Source organism: Lissotriton helveticus, chromosome 5_1 (assembly GCF_964261635.1).
Source record: "Lissotriton helveticus chromosome 5_1, aLisHel1.1, whole genome shotgun sequence".
Classification (NCBI taxonomy): Eukaryota; Metazoa; Chordata; class Amphibia; order Caudata; family Salamandridae; genus Lissotriton; species Lissotriton helveticus.
The window spans coordinates 646,101,133-646,126,125 of NC_136065.1; the positions used below are offsets into that span (position 1 = coordinate 646,101,133).

Here is a 24,993-nt window from a genome sequence, read left to right on the forward strand (position 1 = left end):
TTTCTTCTGACAAGTCATTGAAGTTCTTTTATGGTGAGTAGCATGCTGAGTGGGTACCTCTATTTAGCAGTTAATGTATAAGAGATAAACTCTTCCATGCATTATCCCAGTATGGATAAGTTAGGATTACATGTGACTGCTATGAGCTGTGGGTGGAGGGTCATTCATGTGAAACATTTGTGAGGTGAACACTGAAGAAGACAATTAAGTTATTGATGGAGAGCAGGCAAGGGATTAGCTGTATGTAAAGTAAGTGGGTAATGGGCTATGATTCAAAATATGGACAATTTACTCAAGTCGTTGTTGAAAATAAACCAGAGAGTATGCAGCTTTGTGTAGAGGTTAAATAAGGACATGCATTTTGAGGTGTTGAATAAGACAGGCAGAGCATGCAGAGGATGGTCAGTGTTGGCTCATTCTTGCGGTATATTGTGTTTTTTTTAAGCTGGCGCACCGGGGTGTCAATGGCCCTCCCATGTGAGTCCTCCTGCATCCAAAGCTGTTGAGATGGTGGATGGAAAGAGTGAAAGAGGGAACAAACGAACCAACGAACCAACGAGTGAACGAGAACCCGGCCCGGGTGAAGGCAGTCTGTACGTACTGTGGCCACTGGTATAATGTTGTAGCTTATCGGTATACTCGGAGTCTGCTCTCTCGAAGCCCCTCCTTCTGGAACGAGAAGAACAGAAGGGGATTGGAAGCAAAAACACAAACACCAAAATCACCTTGAATTTCACTCAATAACAGCTCCACTTTAGCCATAAACCAACTTCTCCTTTTGCTAAAGTCCAAAACACACTTAAGGGCTCTGTTCTTAAAAAGAAGTAAAAAAAACAGAAATCTGCTTGGGGGCTGCTTTTAGAACTTTTGCAATTAACAAAGGTCCCTAAGACCATGACATCTAGAAATGAGTAATAATACATTATACATTGTGTATAACTTCATATAGGATCTTATTCCATGGAAATTAGTTCCCCACGGAGAAACACTGTCACATAAACCCCCACCAATACTGGGACATTGTCTTCACATTCCAACACTGGAAAGGGGTTTACTCTTGCCTTGGCAAGAGTAAATTCCAACCATTTGCAGGGTAAGAATGGCTTAGGAAAATGTTTTTGAATGCCCACAAGCAAGTATGTTTGTGGTTCTTTCTGGAAATATGAACAAACCTTCAGGGCCTATCTGCTCTGGAACAGATACTCGCCATTACTAACTGGGCGTAGAGTTACTAACATAAAACATTTGATGAGTAAATTTTTTTGCATGCGTAAAACCACTTTTTGTGAATTGCAAATTTGCCTTTACTCTCATAAAAAGGATCTTTCTGTATTGCAGTTGACCTACATGGAGGCCAAACACCCAGCACAACAGACAGTTGAGACAGAATACAAAACCATAATGACAGAGGTAAATCAACCATGAATCAATCGCACATAAGAGCTACACAGTTACCCTTTTTGGCACACATGTGACCCACCAGTTCTTCCAACAGTTTAGTGAAACTGGGGATGTTCATTAAGACAGTTCAAGAGACCTTCTCCAGATGTGGTTAGACAGCCAATGAATGACATAACTCACCAAACTAACACACCGAACACCAAAACAGCATACACAAAACACTTTTCCAATTCACATTTGTTTACATTATAGATACACAAGAAACACAAGGACATTGGACCTTTTAGTATAAAGGTACTGAGCACACATGGAACCGATATAACCATTATTTTGTGGTTATGCATAATTCCTAACTAAAGGTGCCCAACCCTGAATCTTTGCTAGATTTTCAGGCTATCAACAAAATATAAACTTGAATAATAATATGATGCAGAAAATCTAAACAAAACCCTCATATCGGGTCAGTAGCCATTCTCTAAATGTGGCACGCGTCTGCCGTTCCTGGGCCTAAGCTGGCCTAGGTGGAAACATTTCCGTATGACATTCAGACTGAAAGGCAGAAAGCTCAGAGACATACATCCCTTGCGAAACTAGAGTGAGCAATCTGACATGATATCTCAAACTTACACTTCATGGCTCCTATTCACCATGCTCTTGTCAGATATAGGGTCCCTACTTATGCAGCAGAAAGAAGCTCAGATACTCTTAAACTTTATCCAAGGTATGTTTAGTAGAAACAGAGCACGTAAGGAAGGCTTTACCTGTTGCACACTATGATGATGACGACCAGGGCAATGAGGAACACAATCCCTGCTGCTGTGGAGCCAATAATGAGGGGCAGTTTCTCCTGGAAGCTGGTTTGGTATTCAGCTGGATAAAAAACAGCATTAGAGAAAGTAAGTACCCCGATTTAAGATAATCTAAGAGAAAGACTTTGAAGATATATTCAGCATCTATTTTTTTCTATCTTGATTTGGTGATGGTCTATGAACTCCGGATAGCGCCAGGCGCCATTTTTCCTCACTTAGAAGTGGTGCTCAATATTTTGTTAGCCAGAAATATTACTATACCTCAGGTTGTCTCGCCCAACAACCCCCTCACTCCAAAGCAGATATAACGGCGATTGAAATGTTTTCTTTCTACACCTAAATCCTCCCCCCCACCCAAAGTCCACACTACAAATTTAAGCGAGGTGACAAAAAAGTCAGAAAAGGACAACATAATTTAAAATTAAACTATTATGAGTACTATTTGATGTATGTGATGTTATTTGATACCTATTTTGGGTGTACCCTACTTCTTCTAATATTTAGTAAAAGGAATGTGCTACCTGGGTGTTGACTGAGGTCGAACACGGACACACACCCCATCAGTAAGCAGCACAAATGACAATAAGGCTGGTGCTTTGTGTCACCTTCTTAATATTGGATACATTAAGGTATGGTGGTAGGCAGAGTAAGACACTGGCAGGCAGGGTGCTCTTGATACAAGATGAATTCACGGCCCAGGATTCATTTCTATTAGAAGTTGCAGACACATGACAACAGCCTTTTTTTTTTTGGGGGGGGGGATGGGACTTAATTTTCATCATCAGATTTTGACCCAATGCAAGAAACAGAGAGAGAAAGGCAGAACATGAGAAAAGTAGAAGAGAAAGCTAGGAAATCAGTGCACAAATGAAGAAGCAGGAATGGAAAATAACTTGCAAAAGTGAGATAAAGAGAATGGAAGTGTAGAGTGGTGAAAGAAATCATCATAAGGGGGAATCAAAACTAGGCAAACTTGGTATTCAGCAACCCCGACATCACTGCGGCCTCCTATGAACAATTTTGAATTGTTGCACTTATGGCTTTTGAAAATTACGCGCTGGGTAAGACTACATTTGCCAACCAGGAAGTCCAGGAGGTGAAGTCGGGGTCACACAAACAGATTTATTAGCAATGAATCGTGGATTCACACTGGTTTAATGAGTTGGATGAACAGGTTGACATTGGTCACTGTGGGTGGATAGGAGCTAGGTGAAGAGTGGCTCTTAAAGAACCTGAATGGTGATATGGTCATGGCTTAACAAAGTTGGTCAAACTTCTAGCAGCTGGTATAAGTCTCACCTTCCGTCATGGTTTGGAAGTACATCTTGCCGCTATATCTGCCATAACCAGCCACGGTGCGCGCCCGCACCTGGAACACATAGATGGCCCCAGCTTTCAGGTTCGGCACGGTCACTGTGTTGGTGCGACATTTCACCATGGTGGAATTATGCTCAGTCAGCTCCTGTTGAAATAAAAAATTAAAATCATTAACTGTACAATCCTGAAAGGTGGTGGGACACCTACTTCTATATCTTTGGCTAATGGCCGAGTTTCTCTCTCATCGATGTGCCCGTTTTTTGATTCTGCTCTCTAATTATCATGTTATTCGTAAATGCAAACAACTTTTTGGGAAGAGAGCGATGTCCACCATTGTTCTCAGGAGGCATATAGTGTATAAGCCTTTTATCTCTATGTTGCACAGTAATTTTATTAGTTCTTTGCAAGACACCAGAGACCATGTAACTGAAATTTTACACTAATGTAAAAAAAAAAGTGACCATATACATCTGTACCATTTTTACTGCTATGAAAAGGAGACTGGAGCAAGAGGTATTTGCACTGGAACAACTAAATAAATTAATTAAACAGTAAGGTGGAGATTTACCAAGATTTAACACCATGTTTGCTTCACATAATTGACGCAATCAGCGCAAAATATTTTCCCCAATTTTACTTCCGGCGCTAAACAGCACTGGAAATAACGGCAAAGTAAAGCAAAGCAGCGCATAGCGCTGCTTTGCATTACTTAGCGTCAAGGGGGCATACCATGGGTGGACCATGGGCATTCCCATGTAACCACTCAAGGTTTCTGTCGCTAAACCCTATTTACTAAATAAAGCAAACAGGGTTTAGCTTCAGAAAACTGCGTCCTTTTGAAGTAGGCGCCATGACGGAGAAATGCTTTCATTTCTTCCTCCTTTTTCGACTTTGTACGTGTGCTGCACTTTACTGCACACATACAAAGAGGGAAAAGGGTTAAAGTCAGTCTATGCATAGTATTTTGTACTGGAAGGGTGTCCTTCCAGTACAAAACCTATGCCATACTCACGGAGACACCCTCGCACTATGGCACAAAGGTGTCTCTGTGGCGCACGGCAGCTGATTTCAGCACTGGCGCTACGGAAAGGGGAAGAGAGTGTAATATTTCTGTAAATATCGCGCTCTCCTCCTCTCTACACAGTCAGGGCCGGACTGGCCGTAGCGGGCACTGGGTGTTTCCCCGGTGGGCTGCTAGGGTGGGGGCCGGTTTTGGCCCTCTGGGATGCTGCTTTTGTTACGGGGGCCTGCAAAATCGGCCCCCTGTAACAAAATTGGCAAAACCGTCTCGAGCAAACAGCTCGGTCGCACCCCCTCTCCACCTCCATAGGGCCCAGCCGAACAGTTTGCCAGGGCCTGTTTCGGTGCCCAGTCCGGCCCTGCACACAGTGCAGTATTTGCGGCTGCTGCACTGCGCTGGTGAATAAGTGGTAAATCTGGCCCTAAATTTGCTGCTTTATCATAGCAAAATGTTGAGAAAATACATTTCACCACTTTCAAACATGAACAAGCCTTGGCAAAGCCAAAAGAACTGGCTTTTTATTAGTGGGGATATTGTTAATTGACAGTGGACTTTACCCCCATATATCTTAAAAGAAAATCCTCCAATAAAGCAACATCTACAGCTACAGTAATATGTAATCTGGGAGAGCTAAGGTGTACTCTCAAACAGTGTTAAGAAGTCAGAAGATGAGGCTTGTATTGTAAGTGGGAAAGTTTAAAGGCATACACAGGGAAATATTGAACAGTAAATACTCTTGGCAAAGGACCAATACTTTTGTTGCATCTTTAAGAACGCATATGTGCATGCTCATTTCTTTTTTTTAGTTTTGGCAAAGTAAAAGGAATGAGCAAGAGCAATTTGGGAATAGCACTGTGTCTTTATGAAAAGCTACAGCATCCAAACCGCAGACAAATCCTAATCAAATGAAGTAAATCAATGAAATAAAATACCCTGGCTTTCTATGATTACAAGTCATTTATCAATTCACACCTGGAATCTCATATTAAGAATACTTGATGCCCGTTCACCAAACCCAATGTGAACACAAATGGGACAGTTACCATCCTTGAAATGCCATGACACTGATGAGCAGCCCACAAGCAATGGCAAACCACGAATAACACAAGAAAACAAAATGCAGAATGTGGCTGAGTCAAAACCTGCTCTCTCTACCACATCTTATTGTAGCATTTTTGAAGAACTAATGGCCTGGTTTCAAACAGCTAAGGATGATTTGGCCAAACCGAAAAATAGAAAATCCTTTAATGCAGAATCTGTCAGTTTGTTCCATTTATCACTGCATACGCCTGAAACATAAGTAATTCAGAGACTAGCGCTTGATTTTCGAGATATATATATAAATCTTTTCAAATTATATTTATGCAAATCATAGATTGCTTTTTCTTTCCTAAGTGGTTTTCTTGATTTCTGCTCTTGTACAAAAATAGTACTGTAAAACGAACTGGAGAAATATTTATTTGGCCCATTCTGTATAGGAAAAGCAAAAACAAAAAGGCGCATACTTGCTTGCCCTGCTTTATTCGCCAGTGAAAAGTTTCTGTAAATCAACCCTGGAAACCCGATGGTAGACAATGAATATTTACAACACCCTGTTGCTTGCCTACTCGCTGGTTAGGAACCCTGTAAAGTAATAGTGCTCAGTGTTGGAAAAAGGGTGCCATATCAGATTTCCAGAATATTCACATACTGGGTGAAAATGTCACATTCAGAAACCTTGCACGTAAATTTAATCCTCTCCCTTGTAGTCATGTGGATCAGCAATTCTACATATGGTAGCTGGTACAGTGGAACGCCCTCTTATGGTTCTGATGAACAAAGCTATCCTCTCTGGATGCTATCCATGTCCATAGAAGGAGGCAGTATTCATGCCTCTCTTAAAAAAACACAATCTTGACAGCGAGGATCCCAAAAATCATTATCTGATCTCACTACTTCCGCTACTAGCCAAGATTTTTGCGAAACACCTGAATGGGTATCTGATGGATTTTGCGGAAGTGCGAGGATGGCTGGACAAATCTCAGTTTGGTTTCTGAAAACACCATCGAACCGAAACTGCTTTAGTCTCCGCCATGGACTATGTCAGGAGGTTAGTGGACAAGGGCCAAGGAGTGACATTGGTGCTTTTAGACCTGTCCGCAGCCTTTGATACTAGCTTCCCCTCACTGCTGATTGACCGGCTAAAAGATGTGGGCATTACAGAAAAGGGTACTAGCACTCCTGTCCTCCTTCCTTGATGATCGCTCTCAGAGGGTATTGTTAAATCAATTCTTGTCAGATGATTTTTTCCATACTTGTGGAGTGCCGCAGGGTTCATCCTTGAACCCTACAATATTTAATCTGTATGTGTCCCTACTTGCTGCTATTATTTGTGTCTATGGGAAGTTTGCGACCTCCTTTGCTGAGGACACCCAGATTATTGTATGATCCCCAGTAACTCTGCTGCTACCGCAGATAATTGTTCTCAATGTAGCTTGATTGGATGGCAAGAAATGTCCTTAAATTTAATGCGGAAAAAACCAAGGTGTTGCTATTCAGGAGGCAAATCTCGATTTGGAACAGTAATTGGTTGTTGAACTCTTTAGGCACCCTTCTCCCCCGATTCCAGTTGAGAAGGCCATAAACTTGGGGGTGACCCTGGACACTGAACTTTCTCTGAATAGACAGGCAATTGCGCTATTGCGACCTGCGTTTGGATTATTAAGAAGTTGAAGAAAATCTTTCCTTTTATCCGCTTGGTGGCACAAAAGCAGGTTCTAGAGTTAGTTATGTCCAGATTGGACTATGGTAACTCCCCTCACTTGGAGTCAAACACCAGTGTCCAGGCACAACTCTAGTTTGTTCAGAATGCACTGGCAAGAGTGATTATTGACATTCCTTAAGTGCCAGTCAGCTGCTGCTGGGTTGTGTGAGCTGCATTGGCTTCCCACCAAAAAGCGCATTATGTTCAAAGCCATTTGTATTGTACATAAGGCTCTCTATCTTTCAGGTCTGTCTAGGATTAAAGATATGTTTCATCTGTACATCCCAGGCAGAAATCGTCGCTCAGCCCAGCGCAATTTGGTCACTGTGCTGAGGGTTTGGAAGAAGAGATTGGAGGATAGAGCTTTCTCGGACACTGCGGGCAGACTATGGAACTCGCTTGCTAAATCTCTGATGACGATTACGGCGCATCTGTATTTTATAAAGGCACTTAAAAACAAACCTAACATAATACTATCTAGGCAGCCCTTTAGAATGAAATGGATGGTTTGACTGACACTGATCATAATCAGATGACCGTGACTACAGTGCCCTGATGCCTATGGGTAAATGCTGTGCTTTATAAATTTAAATCAAATCAAATCAAACCCATGTTTCTAGACAACAATTCTGGTATGGGTGTGACCATCGTGAACCATCAATTGACTCCTATGCTGAATCTCACAGATTCTTCATATGACGTCAAGATGAGAGTATTCTGAGTTATTACACATTTTTAAAACATCACATTTTTCGTTTTAGGACTTTGTCACGATTGTGTAAGAAAATGAAATGCCATTGAGGGAAGTTCGAAGAGGGCATGCCACCGCAGTGAAGTTCGAATTGGACATGCCACCACTGTGTGAAGTCCAAAGAGGAAATGCCACAACAATGAATGAAGAGCAACAAAACAAAAAAAAAGACTGGAACACAAAAAGTGTGGTGCAGTGAGAAGGGACAACTTAGATGAGGAGGAAAAAAGAGGGAAGGATGGGAAAATTAATTCAGACCAATCGAAAGCCTATTGAAAGAAGAATCTTTATAGATGAATGTGCTGTTTATCTCTAATGGAAAAACTTCAACATTGTTTCTAGACCTCCAGGAGTCCATGAGCTCAAAGAGAAAGCCTACACTTTACAAATATATTTGGAGAGTGTACTCAACTAACACACCCCTCTCTTCACCATTACTCACAAAACTAGCCAATGCAGTTGATCCTTACACAGGTATGACATTTTGTGTCCCTACACTCCTCAATCAAACAATTTAGTCTCCAAAAATCCAATTCCAAACACATTTCTACGATGCTAAAGAATCTTCCACAGGCATCCCAAAGTTGAAAAGGAAATTGAAGGGCATGAGAGGAGTCAGGTGGAGCAGGGATCTTCCAGCCAGTGTAGTCTATATACCACAAGATCATTACATCTTCAAATACACTGGGGAAGTTTGTCCAGTGGTTGCCTGTCTGATGAAAAGGTTCCAGCAGAGGGACTGTATTGTCCAAACTTGGGACAGCCAGGAAGGTTTAATTAGAAGAGCAAAGATTGAGCCCAGTATTGTAGGATGTGATACTCCGTCAAAAGCACTGCAGATTTTTGCCGTCGATGGACAGAAAGATGCCAAACATTAATGGTGAAGACTTTGAACATGCTTCCAACCTGCACTGACAGAAAGGCTGGCTTACAAAACACAGCTGACTTGCACATGCTCCAAAGAAGTGGTAGTAATGCACATGCCTATGAATCTTGAACTGTGCAAAAGGTACCGTGAAATATCTGCATACCGGGCATTACTATAATCCAACCCCCAAAAAAAACAAGCAATGGTATGCTCAACAGCGGTTGGATCATCCAGAAGAAGAAAGGCTTCCCGCAGAGTGAAAACCTGCGTTCATACCCTCACCATTACATTCACTTGGGCCGTATAGGACAAAAAAGAATCTGAAATAATTCGCAAAGTTTTAACATTGGGTTTGAACACATGATCAATGGAAATTTGCGAGGTATTCAGGTATTTTGCGGGGAGAAGCACGTAACCATCTCCACCATAGCACTGCTCAAATTGAGCCTAAGAGTCTTAATTCGATCCTCCTACCACATAGAAATGAAAAAGTACACACACTATCAGAAGAGAAACTACCAACATCTAATATAAATTTGGGATACTTGTAAAGCGCACTGTTACTCTACCCGAGTGTCCTGGCGCTGTAGACCGCTGGGGAACCCGTCCTGGTTTTCCCTGTGAGATGGTCCCTTTCTGGGTATCTCCAGGGTGAAACCAGGCATCCCCGGCGTCTGTGCGGGGACGTTGTAGAGATGAGGCAAGCTTAATGCCCTGAGTTACCGAGTGTGTTCCCTGGTTAGAGTGGGTACTGAGGCGAGAATTATCGAGTCCGTTGACCCTGGTCCAAGACCCTGCCGCGTCAGGAATTGAACCCTGGTCCCGGGCCGTTCTCTGCTTACAGGTCTGCCGCCTCTAGCCAGTGATTTGACAGTGAGCATGTTTTGCTCTCTCAGTATAAGGCAGTAGACTTTTTGCTGGTACTGTTACTATCTTGTTAAGAGGAAAGGAACGCATCTAAGAAGTATCAGGGTAAACTAAGAGCCTTAATAAGTGAAGAATAGCTAACCTTCCTCCTATGAGCATGAAGGTAAAGTAGCTTTTTCATCCGGGGCGAGCAGCAGCATTTCCTTATGTGGACGATGTGGTGGGGTGCCTTCAGCCATTGCAGAAATTGGCTTCTAAGCTGTTTCATGGAGCAGGTGAATGCGCATTTCAACATGCCCTGCTCACAAGCAGTCCTTCAGAACTTTAACATTAATGTAAGTTGTGCAGTGCATACACAGGCATATGTAATTGTTTGCATTCGATGCATACACAGGCACCTGTTATTGTTTGCATTCGATGCATACACAGGCACCTGTTATTGTTTGCATTCGATGCATACACAGGCATTCGATGCATACACAGGCGTCTGTAATTGTTTGCATTCGATGCATACACAGGCACCTGTATAGGTTTGCATTCATTGCATGTACAGGCACCTGTGAAGGTTTGCAAGCATTGTGGTACCACTAAAAGTTTTCAAACCTACATTTTGCAAAGATAAATGGTTCCCGCCTGGAGCCGCCTATGGTTAGTGGGACAAGGCTTCTTAAAGCTGATATAATAATAATCATCACTGAAAGATCAATCTCTCTCATGAGTCACCAGATAACCAATTAGCTCCGGGCACTCAAGGCAGGTGGCTTCTGAATCGTTTAGGAACAGGTGGTTGGATCATCATGGCCGCCAACAGACAGTCCACCTGCCGTAAGATTGGGACTTGAAAACTCCAGGCTCGCATTAGACATGATAATAATCATTAACAGTTCTTCCCATTCACACAATGCTTTCACATTAAGGCCTAAGACAGCCCTAGTGGTTCATTTTAGCAAGAGAGCATGGAGTCATCGGCTGCACTCGCCAGCAGCGACGCTGTGATGTTTGGACTCCGTCCGTACGTATCCTTTGTGTGGAAAATGAAAATACTAAATCAGGAGCCACACATGCCGGCTCATATTCTATAGGATAGATGATGATGATGATGATGATGAAAAATATATGCTTTATTCGATTTCATTTAAAATCATAAAAGCTAAGTGCAATACAGCCAAAGATGTACCTAAAATCTTGAAACATTTGTGCTACTTTAAAATATTAGGTTACGATCGGGTTAATATAAGGTCTAAAACTGATAATGCAACAACTTTCCTATGACTACATATTAGCCTAGGGCTACCAGCCCTGAAGCCAGTAGTTGAGACATCTGATGCATAAAAGTTTGTCCAACCGCACACAGTCCAACATCATAACGCAAATAAAAGCTAGTGGGTGATACTGTAACGTGAATAAGGAATAAAGTGCTGATGCAATAATCATATAAACAGACTATGTTTGTTCGAGGTAGGCATTATGCCTATGTATTAGTAACTGTGGACCTGTGTAAGTTCTCTGATTTCACATTAGGTTTGTTCAAGTTGACGTTGACTGTGTGAACCATGCGCCTCTCTGCATTTATTTTCTGTTCAGTGACTGTAGGGTTGCTTAATTTAAATTACATCATTTTTTATAACTCAAACTAACTTGTTAATTAAAAATATTACAGGATAGAATATAAATGTTGTGTTAAATATGACCACTTCTACGGTGTGACGAGCGTATGCAGCCGCATAGGATGTCGTATGAAGGGAACTGCCATCAAAACTGCAAAGTTGGACCCCACTGGTAGCGAAGGACAAACAAAATTCTGCAGAACACTTAGGAAGAGGAAAACGCCTCTAAGGATAGTTTTTGCGTCCGAAAGTGTCCCTTCCTGCTCAAAAACAATCCTGCCTACAATGCAGGTACCCTTGCACGGGTGCATACATAGGTTTTAGGTAACACATAATTTACCATCGCAGTGAGAGAGCCGTGACTCTTTCAGAAATCCAGCGTGAGGCGACCAGTAAATTGATGTAGTTGCTCGTTGCATCACGTCCCACAAACCTTTGCGGGACGTGATGCGACGAGCAACTCTGGGCAGGGAGCACAAACGCCGGCTAGAGATTTCGTAAACCAACTACTTGACTGTTAAAAGATTGAAGCCATAGGTAGGGGAAGTGTCAAGGTGTGCATCAATTTACTGGTCGCCTCACGCTGGATTTCTGAAAGAGTCACGGACATCCACACTTTTAGCCGAATTCCAAGGAATGTGGAGAACTTCTTAAATATGCACTTAGGATAGACGAGGAACAGAACAGCCTCACTCTTGTGGAGCAAAATTGTGTTGGTCCTGAGGAGAACCCTGCTAACCAATAGGGTGCGAAACGCGTAGACCTTACGCATTGGGTAGACAAACTAACTCATTCACAACTTAGTGGTTGTTTGAAATACATTTTGTGTTGATATAACTTCGTAATTTTTTTGTTTGTTTCTGTTTAATTGATGGTACATTGTACTCCTTTTTTGGATACATGCGTACTGCTCTTCTGTGGGTCGTGCCATTGTTTAATAACTATGAATGATTTTGGCATGGCCCACTGGTGCATCTTGTGAGTGTGTGGAGCTGGGTATGTTTCAGAAATGAATGGTGAATGGTTGTAAGAGAAGTCGATATGTTTGTGGTGTCTTTTATGAGAAGTCGTGTGATGTTTGAAGAATTTAATTTTGTCTGTATTTGTGTCATGTATTATCTATTTGCATTTGTATATATGGATTGAAAAATAAGCAAAAGCTTTGAAAAATAATACAATTCTTGTGAAATTAACGTTTCATGGTACCTTTGACAAATTAGCAATGGGACCAACAACTTAATAATTGTCAAACAATTTTCAGTATTGGCATCTTGTTTGGTTTATCACAGTACTGTATATGGCATCATGATAAAGATTGTGGGCCTGATTCACAAAGGGCCGCCACACTCATGGCACAGGTCTCGCAGGCGTGAGGAAGTCTCGGCACTTGGGGCGGAATCTCCGTAGTGAGAATTCTCATGGCATAGATTCCGCCCAAGAGCAGAGACTCTCCCACGATTGCGGGCCCCCTCCACTAGTTAAGAGGCCCTTTGTGAATTAGGCCCGAATTAATATTTATTTTTAAAAAAGCAATCAATGAACTGCTTAATGCACCATCTCTCCTTCTGAAACCGGTCCTAGGATGCTTGTTTTCAGTCCAGGGAGGACCTGGCCTGGCTGTTCGGGCTGGACTGTTCCTATTAGGTGCAGAGTCAAGACTGATTTGCATATGGCTGGGTTCATACTGGAATGGCATGGTGAGCAAAAAAACTATAGATTTAGGCCCAGATCTTTGTCCTGGGGTGAATGCATGACATTGTTCGGCATTCTGTCTATCAATTGTTCTTTTTCCATCTCTCATTGGGGCACCTGAAAGTAAATTGGTCAACATCACATACACTCTTAAAACCATTGGCGACCTAGAGGTAGGATGAGTAGGCCTGGACTATCAGGGAGTCAACCTTCCATCTAACCAGCCCCATACACACTTGAAACATAAAACTGGGGGCAACCTGAGGTAAGGCTAGAAGGACTGGTGCACCGACATCCTTGGGGGAGAGTGAGGCGAAGAGGATGTCCCCAGTGAGGCACAGGTTTACATCCACCCTTCTTATCCACCGTTGAGAATCACATCCGGCTCATGTAGCTCTAGCTGCATTCAACGGCAAAAGGACAATATGGAAACCCTACTCGTGCTTGAACTACTAGTAGCCCACCTCTGCTATCTGTGGCATGCTTTTGTTAGAGTACATCATAGACACACTGGTGGGCCAGGGAAGGTCTGAAGGCATGCACGCCCAGGGAGAGTGACAGTTAAGTAAACCCATAACCACAGACACAACCCTCTCCCTCTGAAGCACCCAGAGGCAATGTAATTTGTGAAAAGTCAACTATACAAAAATCCTGGTACATACCATAGTATAAAAACACCCACTGGTCTGCACTGTTAAGAGGTCACAGATAGAATCCAAGTTGCCCTTGAACAACTGAATAGATAGATTTCTGTTTTTCAAGCCTGCATTTAAAGTCTCCTTGCTTAGCACCCTCAATCGTTCTTTGCACATGTAAAATATCCATAAATGACTTATTCACTCTCTCTTTCTCAAAAAGATTTTCTAGGAGTTGTGCTGTGTACTCTCTCAATAAATGTGAGATCAGAGCATCCTAGGACCATTTGTTGCTTGGCGGCCTCAAAATTCGAGTGGGTGCAAAAGAAATGCTGCACAAAATCTCCATAAATTATTAAGTAAATAGTGAGAGCTGTGTAAATTAAGCTACAGTTCTTGAGCTACACATTGTTAAGCCAGGGTAACGCCTTCAACAAACATTAATTATGACAATGAAATTAGCGCTCCAAATGCCTAACACGGAGCCTGCTGCCAAGACGATTTGTATCTCGTGTTCAGCCTTTCGAACGAGCTGAAACATGGCCTCCCGCAGCTCTGAGCCCACACTACTTCCAATTAAGTTAAACCAGCTCACTGCACTGGCTCCCCATGCATGCAGAGTCAATGGAGGAGAGAGTAGACATCCGTATACTGACCGGATCTCACATGTAGCAGCCATCAATGGCAGTGGCGGCTCGCACAGGTAAACGGTGTGGAGCGTTGATCCGGGGGTAGTGGGATTCGACATACGACAAGAAGGTGAAAACAAAATAAATAAATAAATAAAACCACTTACCTTCAGCTCGCCTCAGCCCCAAAGTCGGCAATGAGGTGAGCGCAAGGTAAGTGGTTTTATTTATTTAGTTTTCACATTCCCGTCGTATGTCAAATTTCACGACCCCCCTGCCCCGCCCGCCTCAACGCCCCACAGCGTTTAACTGTGCGAGCCGCCGCTGATCAATGGAGGGTTGAACAGACAGCAGGGACACTGACTAGGACTCTTATATATCGACCATCCATGGAAGAAGGAACGGAGCCCCAGACAGGGGATCAGATATGGATCTTATATGGATCCGTCTCCACAGAAAGTATGAGCAGACACCTGGGGCACTGGACCTCACTGGCATCAGAACATGTGAAGACAGACCTCACGTGTCAGCGTTCACTGGAAGCACAAACACGTTTATTTTTCCTTTCTATTGTCATACAGTTCAATATATACAGAAAGAAGAAAACATTTATATAATTACTAAAGAAAAACGCAGTACATCATTGTATTATAGCACAGGAATGCACAGCGCTCCATTGAAGACAGTGATGTGGCTCAGGGCTAATAATGGCTGTTATAAGCCGTCTGCTCCAACATCCCAATGTTTATCCTTCTGCTTCTCCTTTTTAAAATGTAGAATATTCTATTCTCAGTGGGTGGTTTATTATAATAGCCTTAAAACCCATCTGCTTCAAGCTATACCAGTTGTTAAGGGCCCTCTTCCTGGTTATCGGCCCTCGCCTGCGACTAACCCTCTAACTCTGGGTCAGAAACAAGAGTCGTTCACTGCCTGAAACCAGTATTTTAATGGTTCGCTGCAGCCCACTTACAATTCTTTTGAAGGAAATCATTCATGGGCAGGATCTTGACATAAACAAATATACATCAACAAAACATCCAAAGCAGTGCATATATGTAATTACCAACCTAAGAATTCACCCAGAAACCTTCCACACACACGCACCTTCTGTTTAACGTGAACGCATATCGACACAGAGGATGTCTAAACCACTTAGTACATCTCTCTGGTGTAATTCACCAAAGACTAAGAACTTTCACCCATAACTCATTAAAACTGCCACACCTAGCAGAGGTACGCTCCAACTCACTCTACTGCCAGCACATCTCCACCAACTGACTCGGACTGCAGTCTACGATGGAAATCTCAGAACCAATAGCAAAGTAATTCTGAGTCTACCAAAAGCACTCCAAAGTCACACCAAAGGCAGACTAGGCACTATACAAATGCCAACTACAATCACATATCTCCATGTCACTGACCGGCTACAGTGGGGCCTCTACTGCTCCATCCTTCCTTCTGGAAGACCTGAGCAGTGCACTGTGCTACACTGTGCATAGTGCACACCCGTAAGGAACCCTGCTTGCCAGACAGCATAAGAGACATTTTCAGCACCACTGAACAGCATACAGATCACAGAAACCAATTCAGCGACTTAAATTTGAAAGTTGGAGGACAACCGGAAATAAGAGGTAGGGTGTAACCATGAGAGACGAGCCAGAGGGGGCAACCTGGCATGTTGAAAACACCCACCCGATCTCAGGGGAATTATATGCACCTTGCACTGGCAACTGCACCCACTGCTGGTGGCTTCTAAAGAGGTTCCTAGACTTGCCATTGACCTAGAATCCCCTTTCCTGCTATGCAATAACACAAAAATCTTCATTCAATCTCCGACAATATGAAGAACACAAAAGGGTTACAATTCTATACTCAAAATTAAAATGATGAAATATGGGATTCCCTGTTTACTTGTAACCCTTCATAAAGCATGCATATATGTTTTTTAATCAGCTTAAAATGGGCATTAAATCCTCAGGTATGAGGAATTATTCCTCTTTTGTAGAAAAACATCTAAAGCCAGCAAAGTCTTGCAAAAAATCTGCTCCAAACACGGCCCAGACAGACCTACTGTTGTCCTAAGCTATGTCCCTGGACAGATGCCATCCATGCATAGAAACAAAAGTCAAACAACTATATGGTGATAAAAAAAATTGGATAGTATTGCTCAAATACCTAATGATCATTGTAACAGGAAATATTTTAAGACCCAATATTCTCATCACACAAAAAACACATGGCACAGCAGAGGCATGGGCTTGACCACTCGTGGATACTCTCAAGTGCCTCTTTGCGATAACTACTAGGTAAGCGCTAAAACCTTGATGTTCCATAGGAGTCACTTCTCAGACAGATCACCAACCATCAGCGATCTATATCTTGAGAACCTGGCAGTACCACTGAAACTAATAACAGCACCTCCTCCATAAAAATTCCACATTGAGACACTCAAATCACTATATTAATAAAGTTTTAACTGGGTCTTCTGCAAGTGCCAGACAGGAATGAAAAAGCAATTGACAGTCCCCTCCACCCCAGCCCTCTGGTAGTTGTATCCCCATATCCATCTACTGACACGGGGTCCGTGTTATTCCAGTCAACACATCCTATTACCCAGAAGCACTTTAGATGAACTGCAGCGATGAGAACCTAACTTACCTTATGACCCTGCTCACCTTGGTCTTTGATACAAGAGATTGTTCCCATTGCCAAGCCTAATTGTGTTGCTTCCTATACAGATATCACTTGCGGAATAGCTGCACTGATGAAGCGAGCTGGCATAGAGGGACGCGCCTCCTGAAGTACAATGACTTCAGCAGCTGCCAGTCAGGCACTGTCTATTGGTACAGATATATTTGCCCTCGCTTACCCTGACCTCATACTAGAAACTAGAGATAAAGACAGAAAGAAATTAAAGCTCAAAGAACCATATTCATCTTGTTGAGCTTCTATGCTGTGACATTACCACAATCCATCAGCTGCGTATTAAAGGCTATTGACAGCCTTCATGTGGGAGAGGGGCAATGCAATGATGTCACCATCTGTCAAAGGATGTGTGATGTCTCTTCTTTTACTCTGATACTCTGGTGGATCGGCTGTATACCAGAAGAACAAGATATTTACCTTCGGTAATGCTTTTTCGGGTGGATACTCTATCTAACTGCAGATTCTTCATCATTAGATTATTCCCCAGGTGCCTAACTGGATCCAGAAACTTTTCATAGCAATGCTCTCACTCGCCAGTGGCAAGTGAGAGTGGCGCCATGCAGCTCCATATAGACTTGCTCTACTGTGAAAGTGATGGAGCGAAGCATCATATGTGTCGCCCCTAAGTGCTGACATCAGCTTCTTGCTTAACTCTTTCCTTATTCTCGGTAGTGAAGAAAAATCAAATGACGTACTAGAGTGCAGATCTCAAATTTTGGACGGTTTTATATGGCGTAATGAGGCCATGCTACAGTACGGGAGGTGGGAGGATGGTGAGGAATCTGTGGTTAGATAGAGTACCCTCTGAAAAAGCATTACAAAGGTATGCAACTTGTTCTTCTTATGAACACCTCTTTCCGCAGAGTCTTACATTTAAAATAGATAATAAGTCAGTACCTTCAGAGATGGAGGGTCTGTAGAGGGGGCTTAGACCAAAAATCTTGCAGGACCGATTGGGCAGAATGTTCTTCTAGCCAGACCTGACTGTCAAGGCAGCTGTGCTTCGTGAAAGTGTGCATCAACACCCATGCTGCAGAATGGCAAATGTCAAGAACAGGTACTCCACATGTCACTGCAGTGGTAGAGGTCTTAGCCCTGGTGGAATGGGATCTCAGGCTTTACAGAGGCTTCTTTTTGGCAAAAACATAGTAGATGTTAACCCAGAGGACTATACACCTCAACAGAGTTCTCTTCTGCACAGCGTTCCCTTTCTTCACCCCGATGAACCACCAAAAGCTGACCATCCACCTAGTGGTCCTTGGTAAGAATGATGTAAAAACATAAACGCTCTCTTGGGATACAACGGATGAAGTCTTTCCTCCTCTTTTGAGGGGAGAGGTGGAGTAGAGCATGTTTGGAGAGTTGCGGAGTTACAACTTTCGACATGAAGGCCACCTGAGTCCTCAGCTCAAGTTTGTCTGGAAAAAAGGTGGTGCAGGGTGGATGTACCGATGGGGCCTGGAGTTTACTAAGGCAATGAGCCGAAGTGATCACAATGAGGAAGACAGTAGTCAGAAGACACAACAAGCAGCTGTACATTGGCTCGATGGGAGTACATAGAAGAAATGCCAAGACCAAGTTAACATCCTACTGTGGCATCAGAAACTGTTTGAAAATGAACAAGTGTGTTAAACGTTTAAGAAACCACTTCAAAACAGGTGATTTAAACAAGGGCGGTTCATCCAGCGAATACCAAAATGCACAAAGTGCTGGCAAATTACCTTTAATATTGCCCACTACAAGCCCTTCTTGGGCAAAAGATAAAATAAACAGAAAAACATGCAATGGTTTGTCTGGCAAAGGGTCTGTTTTGCGCACCACACACCAGGCCACCAACATATTTATCCCAACACCAGGCGTAAATAGACTTTGCAAATGTATATCTGGCAGCTAGGTTGACATCCACAACCTCAGGTGGCTGAAGTTGTAGTTAACTGCCTCTGCTCCATCTCCATGCATGGAAGTGCAGAACCCTGCCCTGCTGATGCAATAGAATATTCTCCTGGAGCAGCAACCTGATCTGAAGACAGACATGCATGCCAAGAAACACCAGTACCACAATATCCTGGCACAGTCTGGTGCCACTAGGAAGGCTTGGGTCTGGTCATTCCTGATCTTCTTCTGAACTCAGAGCAAGAGAGGCAATGGCAGGAAGACAGACAGGAGTCCCTTGTTCCACTCCAGCTGGAATACATCTCCTAGACAGGGTTTCTGGGGAACTCCATCATGCAATAGTTTTGACACTACACATTCTCAATGGTGGTGAGAAATTCTATGCAGGGTTTCCCCACCTGTTGGAAGATGCCCTGTGTTGCCGCAGGATGAGGCCACCAATCATGATCCGCATAGCACTGGCAGCTGAGCTTGTCCGCCCTGGCATTCAAACATCCAGCCAGGTGGTTCTCAATCAGGGAAATGCCCTGATGCTCCAGCCAACTGCAGAAGCATAGAATCTCTTAGTACAGGACCCAGGATGCCACTCGCCATGCTTGTTGCAGTAATACATTGCAGTGGTGTTGTCCATGAATACTTGTACCAGCCTCCCCAAGATGGATGGGAAGAGCGACTTCAGCACCAGATAAATATCAAGCAACTCCAAAAGACTGATATGGAGCTGGGCTTCCGCTAGAGACCAGATTCCGCAAATCTCTTCCTCCCCCAGAGGACCTTTGAAACCAATCAGTGATGCATCCATTAGGAACATCAGTTCTGGGTGGGGAAGTGAGAGAGGGGTCTGAAAATGGAACAATTACAGTCGAGCTGATCACTTGCAGTTAACTCCTAAATCTGAATGGTATCTGATTGCTTGCCTTGGTGCAGGGCCCATGTGGGATTCAGATTCCAAAGCAGAGCCCAAATATGCCACCTGGCATAACTGATAAGCATGATGCAGGAGGCTAACAGGCCAAGAAGCCTCAGAGCTACTCTCACCCAGATCCAGTACTGAGTGAAACGTTGGGATCATAGCCCAAATGTCCTGGACTACTTGCAAAAGAGGTGAGGCCTTGAACTGCGCTGTGTACATCAGAGGTTCAATAAAAGGAAAAGTCTGTGAAGGAATCAGGTGCGACCTCTGTTCATTGATTGTGAACCCCAATTATGTCAGGAGGTTCACCGCTGTTTGGATTTGGTCTACTACTGACTGTGGTGAACCCCTTTAAAAGACATTTGTCGAGGTAAAGAAGAACTATTATCCACAAACTTTAAAGATGTGCGGCGAACACCGACACCACTTTCATGAAAACCTGAGGGCACTGTTGAGCCTGAAAGTGAGCACCGCAAACTAAAAATGGTCCTGGCCTTCCTTGAAACGCAGGCAAAGTCTGTGGGACTGCAGGACAGTTATCTCAAAATAAAGACTTTGGATAATCCAGGTTGAAGGCAACCATCCAGTTGCCTGGATCCAGGGCAGAGAGAACCATGGCCAACATAAGCATTTTGAGGTTGCCCTTCCATAGTAGGGCATTCAGAGGATGATGATTTAAGAAGGGCCAAAGCTCTCCATCCTTCTTCATTATGAGGAAACCGAGTAACACATCATCCCTAATTCCTTGTCCAGAACCCTCAAGTATAACCTCCTACATTAGAATGGACAGTTGCTTCTCCGATGCTGGTCTGGTGTGGGAAAGGGGTGCAGTGGAGCAGGAACAAATGGTAAGGCATGACCATGCTGAACAAACTGGAGGACCCATTTGTCAAATGTGATGGATTGCCACCTGACGCAGGCACACAGGGATGGACCTTATATGTGGCTCTGCTCTGTCCCTTCTGAGCCAGCAGGAAGCCTACAAGGAGACCCTCTGTTTTGCCTAGTGGCAGGCAGCAGCACTGTTGTGAAATATTTCCAGATTCAATCTGGAATATGGAGAATATTATAAAGGCGAGGAATCTACAATTAAAATGTCTCCAACAGAATACCCAACTACAAGCATCCTCTGCTAGAAAAGTATCATAGCAAAAATATCGACGTCCAAAATATTGACAAGGTAAGTGTATAAAGGTAAGTATAGATTTATTGTTCTTAAATCTACATCTACTTAACTTGAAGATATAATTATTGACCACATGAAGTTGATCGCAACACCCGGAAGTCGCCACTTTAGTTTTAATCAGTTTGGAAGCCAGGTTCAATGAAAAATTTCTGATTGGACTTCTATTTCCTGTTTTATCATTGCACGGTCTACTGACCCTCACTTTAGCACATCTACACTTTTAGGTCCCTTACACCCACGGCACCATACGGCAAGGAATAAAAGAACTCCACCAAAGAGACCCTCACAGGGTGCCCGTCAGGTATTGCAGTGCCGACCTGACGAGGAGCAATCCCTATGATGAAGCATGACATCCAGCTTGTTGGGTGTGTGAGGGCCCTAATTCCGAAAGGAGGGATTCCCATTTCCCTCTTATTCCTAAGGGACAACCGGTCTCCTCTTCTGACTTCTCTCTCCCTTTGCCTTCATAGGAACTGCATACCATTTTTGGATTTGATGTTTACTGGGCATGTATGCATGTATGCTGGACCTAAATAAAGCCCTCAGTCCCCTTTCTTTTGGTTTGATAATTATTAACAAGGCACAAGTTCAGTATAGTAATCTGATGCAAAGGCGTACATACTTAACTGTGTGATATCTTGGTTGCCAAAAATGTTGCTACAATATTTCTGTAGCAGGACATTCAGTATTCGATATTCTGGTACGATACCGCTGAATATGCACGCTGACAGCATAAATTCATCAGCTGAGACTACCATGGAAACATCACCATTTCATGGTGCGGATACCTACCGCTGCAAAATAATATGAGGTCAGAACCTGTTCATCAGCTTTCTACACCAACAAAATGAAACTGCCTAGACTAATAAAATAGGTCAGATTCAGAGCAGGGGATTAGTTATGTCCACTGGAATCTGCTGAGAAAAATATTTTTAGTTTCAATCCATCACAAAGCTTTTCAATTACTTAACTTTATTATCAGAAGCAGCCTATATCAATATACCACAGAGTGGAGGTGCAAGGGACAGTTGCTGCTTTCATTCTAATGAACAAGAGAGTTTCCCATGATGCTTCGGCTGACCTCAGAACCAGGAGGATCAGTCATTTTCTGAGAGTGCCTTTCAACAGCTTTATGAATCTTAGAAACTAATAGAAGCAGGCAGGAATGCACAAGAAAGTGCTTGGGGTGGCATAAAATCAGTGGCAGAGTTACCAATGGAGAGAACAATTATTTTCAGTTGGTATGAACTATTAAAAGAAGTAAGGAGAGAGATGATGTCAGTCACATGTCAGGGATGCTTGACTGGTGACAAATGTCTGCCTTAGGCTATCATGAAAAGCAGGGGCCTGTCTGGAAGTCCATTATGCCCAATAACCACAATGCTTCCCAGTTTGGAACCAATATTTAAATTAAAGGTAAGAATACATAAACACATGTTGTGGATAAGTGTTTTGAGACCCATTTCCCACTGAGGACTGCCCTTCATTTCGGACCACCCATCGCCATGATTTTAACGAAGCCAAGGTGCCAATTGAAATTGCGGACATTACATTACATAAAACACAATAAAATAACACAGATCCCCTGAAGACTGTGGAAAACTCACCTTCTCGTAATACTGCAGTTCATAGTCAAGGATGACTCCATTGGGCTGGTCTGGCTGGGACCACGTGAGGGTGATGGTGTCCGGGGTCCGACTGACCTGGTGCATGATGGAGACACTGGAGGGAGCTAGGGGGAGGATAAACATATGGAAAGGGGGAAGAGAAAAAGAAAAATATTGAAGTTAAGGGTGATAAATAGAGAAAGGTGGGCCATGGCGAACAATACAATGAAAAATCAGAGTGAAAGGAAGAGAAAAACCGAGAATCATTAGACAATGAAAGAGAAGAAATAGTGAAACAAACAGGCAAAACAACAATAAAAAAAACAGAACGAATGGCAGGAATTTATCATAAGAAAAATAGAGGTAAGAAAACAAAGGTCGATACAGAAATAAGAGGCACAAGGGGAAGTCAGAAAGAGAAGGGAGACTTTTACTTTTCAAAATTATCTTTTTAAACAATGACTTTAAAAAAATAACCTAAAAATGTAACAGAAAACACTGATACGGCATTGCATGAGACAAGCGGGCTTGTCGCTGTCACAGCTTTACACAATCTCCCCATGTATGACATTTCTTACAGACTTCGGAATTAACCAGGCAAATCTCTCCACTAACTAAACAGCCACGCACCACCACCCACAGAATCAAGAGAGAGATGTCAGGCTGTCACCGCAATCACGCACGTAAGCATCATCCAGAAAACACAAACAAGCTCATTTAGAATGTAGCACCGGCCGTACTGAGCACGTGGCGACTTGTTGGGCTACAGCAACCATTTTGTTCACACTGCACATTGCCTTTTACAGTCTTATTGATATTGGGCGTGGTGGCCGGCTTCTTCAATGCAATTTTGTCCATTTGTGTAAGGGAGCCATTTATTGATTGAAAGTTAGTGTGATAGTTGAGTAAGCACACTTACACTAGCACAGCTTGGAAAACAGGAGCAGACTAATTTCATAGGCCCAAGTGTGTGTGTGTAGCAGTAAGTGTGCACTAAGCACATTTCCACTGCACAGTTGGGGAAAGACAACAACAGTGTGTGTGTGTGTGTGTTGCAAACGATGTGCATGTGCGTCTAACAGTGGCCACACTGAGGGGAATATTATCAAGCCCATTATCACTAAAGCGGCGGTAATGGGCTTGATAATATGCCCTTGAGAATTCCAATAGAAGCCCATGTTCTGGTGTTAACATGGGCTTCTATTGGAATTCTCTACGGCATATTATCGAGCCCATTATCGCCGTTTTAGCGACAGTTTCCTGCCGCTAAAGCAGCGATAATTTTAATGTCATTCATTCCTTGAAAATATGCCCCTCAGTTCCTCATGAATACACACTTAAATTAGGAGGAATGGTCACCATTTTAGGTGTGAGAGTGCATGGGTTTCCATATGCAGGTATCTAAAACTATATTGCCTTTGTGTGGAGGGCGTTAGAATTACACATATTTGTGCGGAGAATTGTTTGTTCACCGTTCAGGGAATGTCACCGGTGTGGTCGGTGTGCCCCTAAATATCAATTCAACAATATCAATGGGACAGGATATAGAGGACAGAATAGCAAAAATAAATTATCGACAGGTAAGTCTAGATTTTCTATAACAAACTCTATAACAAACTCCACATATATGTACTTAAAGAGGTACACATAACTTCAAAGTATGCAGATGTGGCGTTAGAAATAGTGAACATTCTAATTCCAATCAATGACTATTGTTAGTTGCACCTTGAAAAGTGATAATCAACAATCTCTCCTTTCCACAGATTTGACCAGATTTAAAAATAACAAATGGTACTTTTCTAAAATTCTACATTCTTAACTACATAACTCAGTTCTTTTTCCCTCCTTTTATGATAGACAAGAGTACAGTCCAGAATTTCACTTATGGTGTTCATTAAGCAAGTTTGAATATATTTTTTTTCTCATAAGATCTACTCCAAAATAAAAATGTAAAATAAAAAATATAATGTAACTGGTACTACATGTAATGTTGGCCTATATTGCCTTCTCGGGGTTCTGGTTACATTCATAAAACTCTTGTGCTTTATGATGCTACTCAAACCCCTCAACGGTAATACAGGGCTATATTATGTAGTTACCCATTACACAGTAACATCAGAACATTTTTACTTCAATATGCTGTTCACAGGAGGAATGTAAAATTAAATTTCACTCGAAAAACTGCAGGGGAGAGAGGAGGCAACACAGGATGATCCTGAGCAAGAGACACAAAACACTAGGAAAAGATGAGAGACCTTGGAAAACAGGGGATAGTGGGGTGCATAGGAAAAATTAGAAGCTGTAGTCATGACTCATGAGCCTTAAGGCGTGAGGGTTCACACTTAAAA

General features: G+C 42.8%; 1 protein-coding gene across 6 annotated transcripts in view; it reads right to left on the minus strand.

The window, feature by feature from the left end:
• The window catches only part of EPHB2 (EPH receptor B2), an 805,310-nt gene that overhangs the window by 76,966 nt on the left and 703,351 nt on the right, over positions 1–24,993 (minus strand). For 2 of the 6 annotated variants that reach the window (XM_078643038.1, XM_078643040.1), the window contains exons 6-9: positions 22,646–22,770; positions 3,510–3,672; positions 2,163–2,271; positions 602–669 (exon numbers count right to left, since the gene is read on the minus strand). In XM_078643038.1, the coding sequence (XP_078499164.1) occupies positions 602–669; positions 2,163–2,271; positions 3,510–3,672; positions 22,646–22,770 (465 nt within the window). Of the gene's footprint in view, positions 1–553; positions 670–2,162; positions 2,272–3,509; positions 3,673–22,645; positions 22,771–24,993 lie in introns of all 6 variants that reach the window. The other 4 variants (XM_078643037.1, XM_078643035.1, XM_078643039.1 and 1 more) reach the window with 3 other exon arrangements.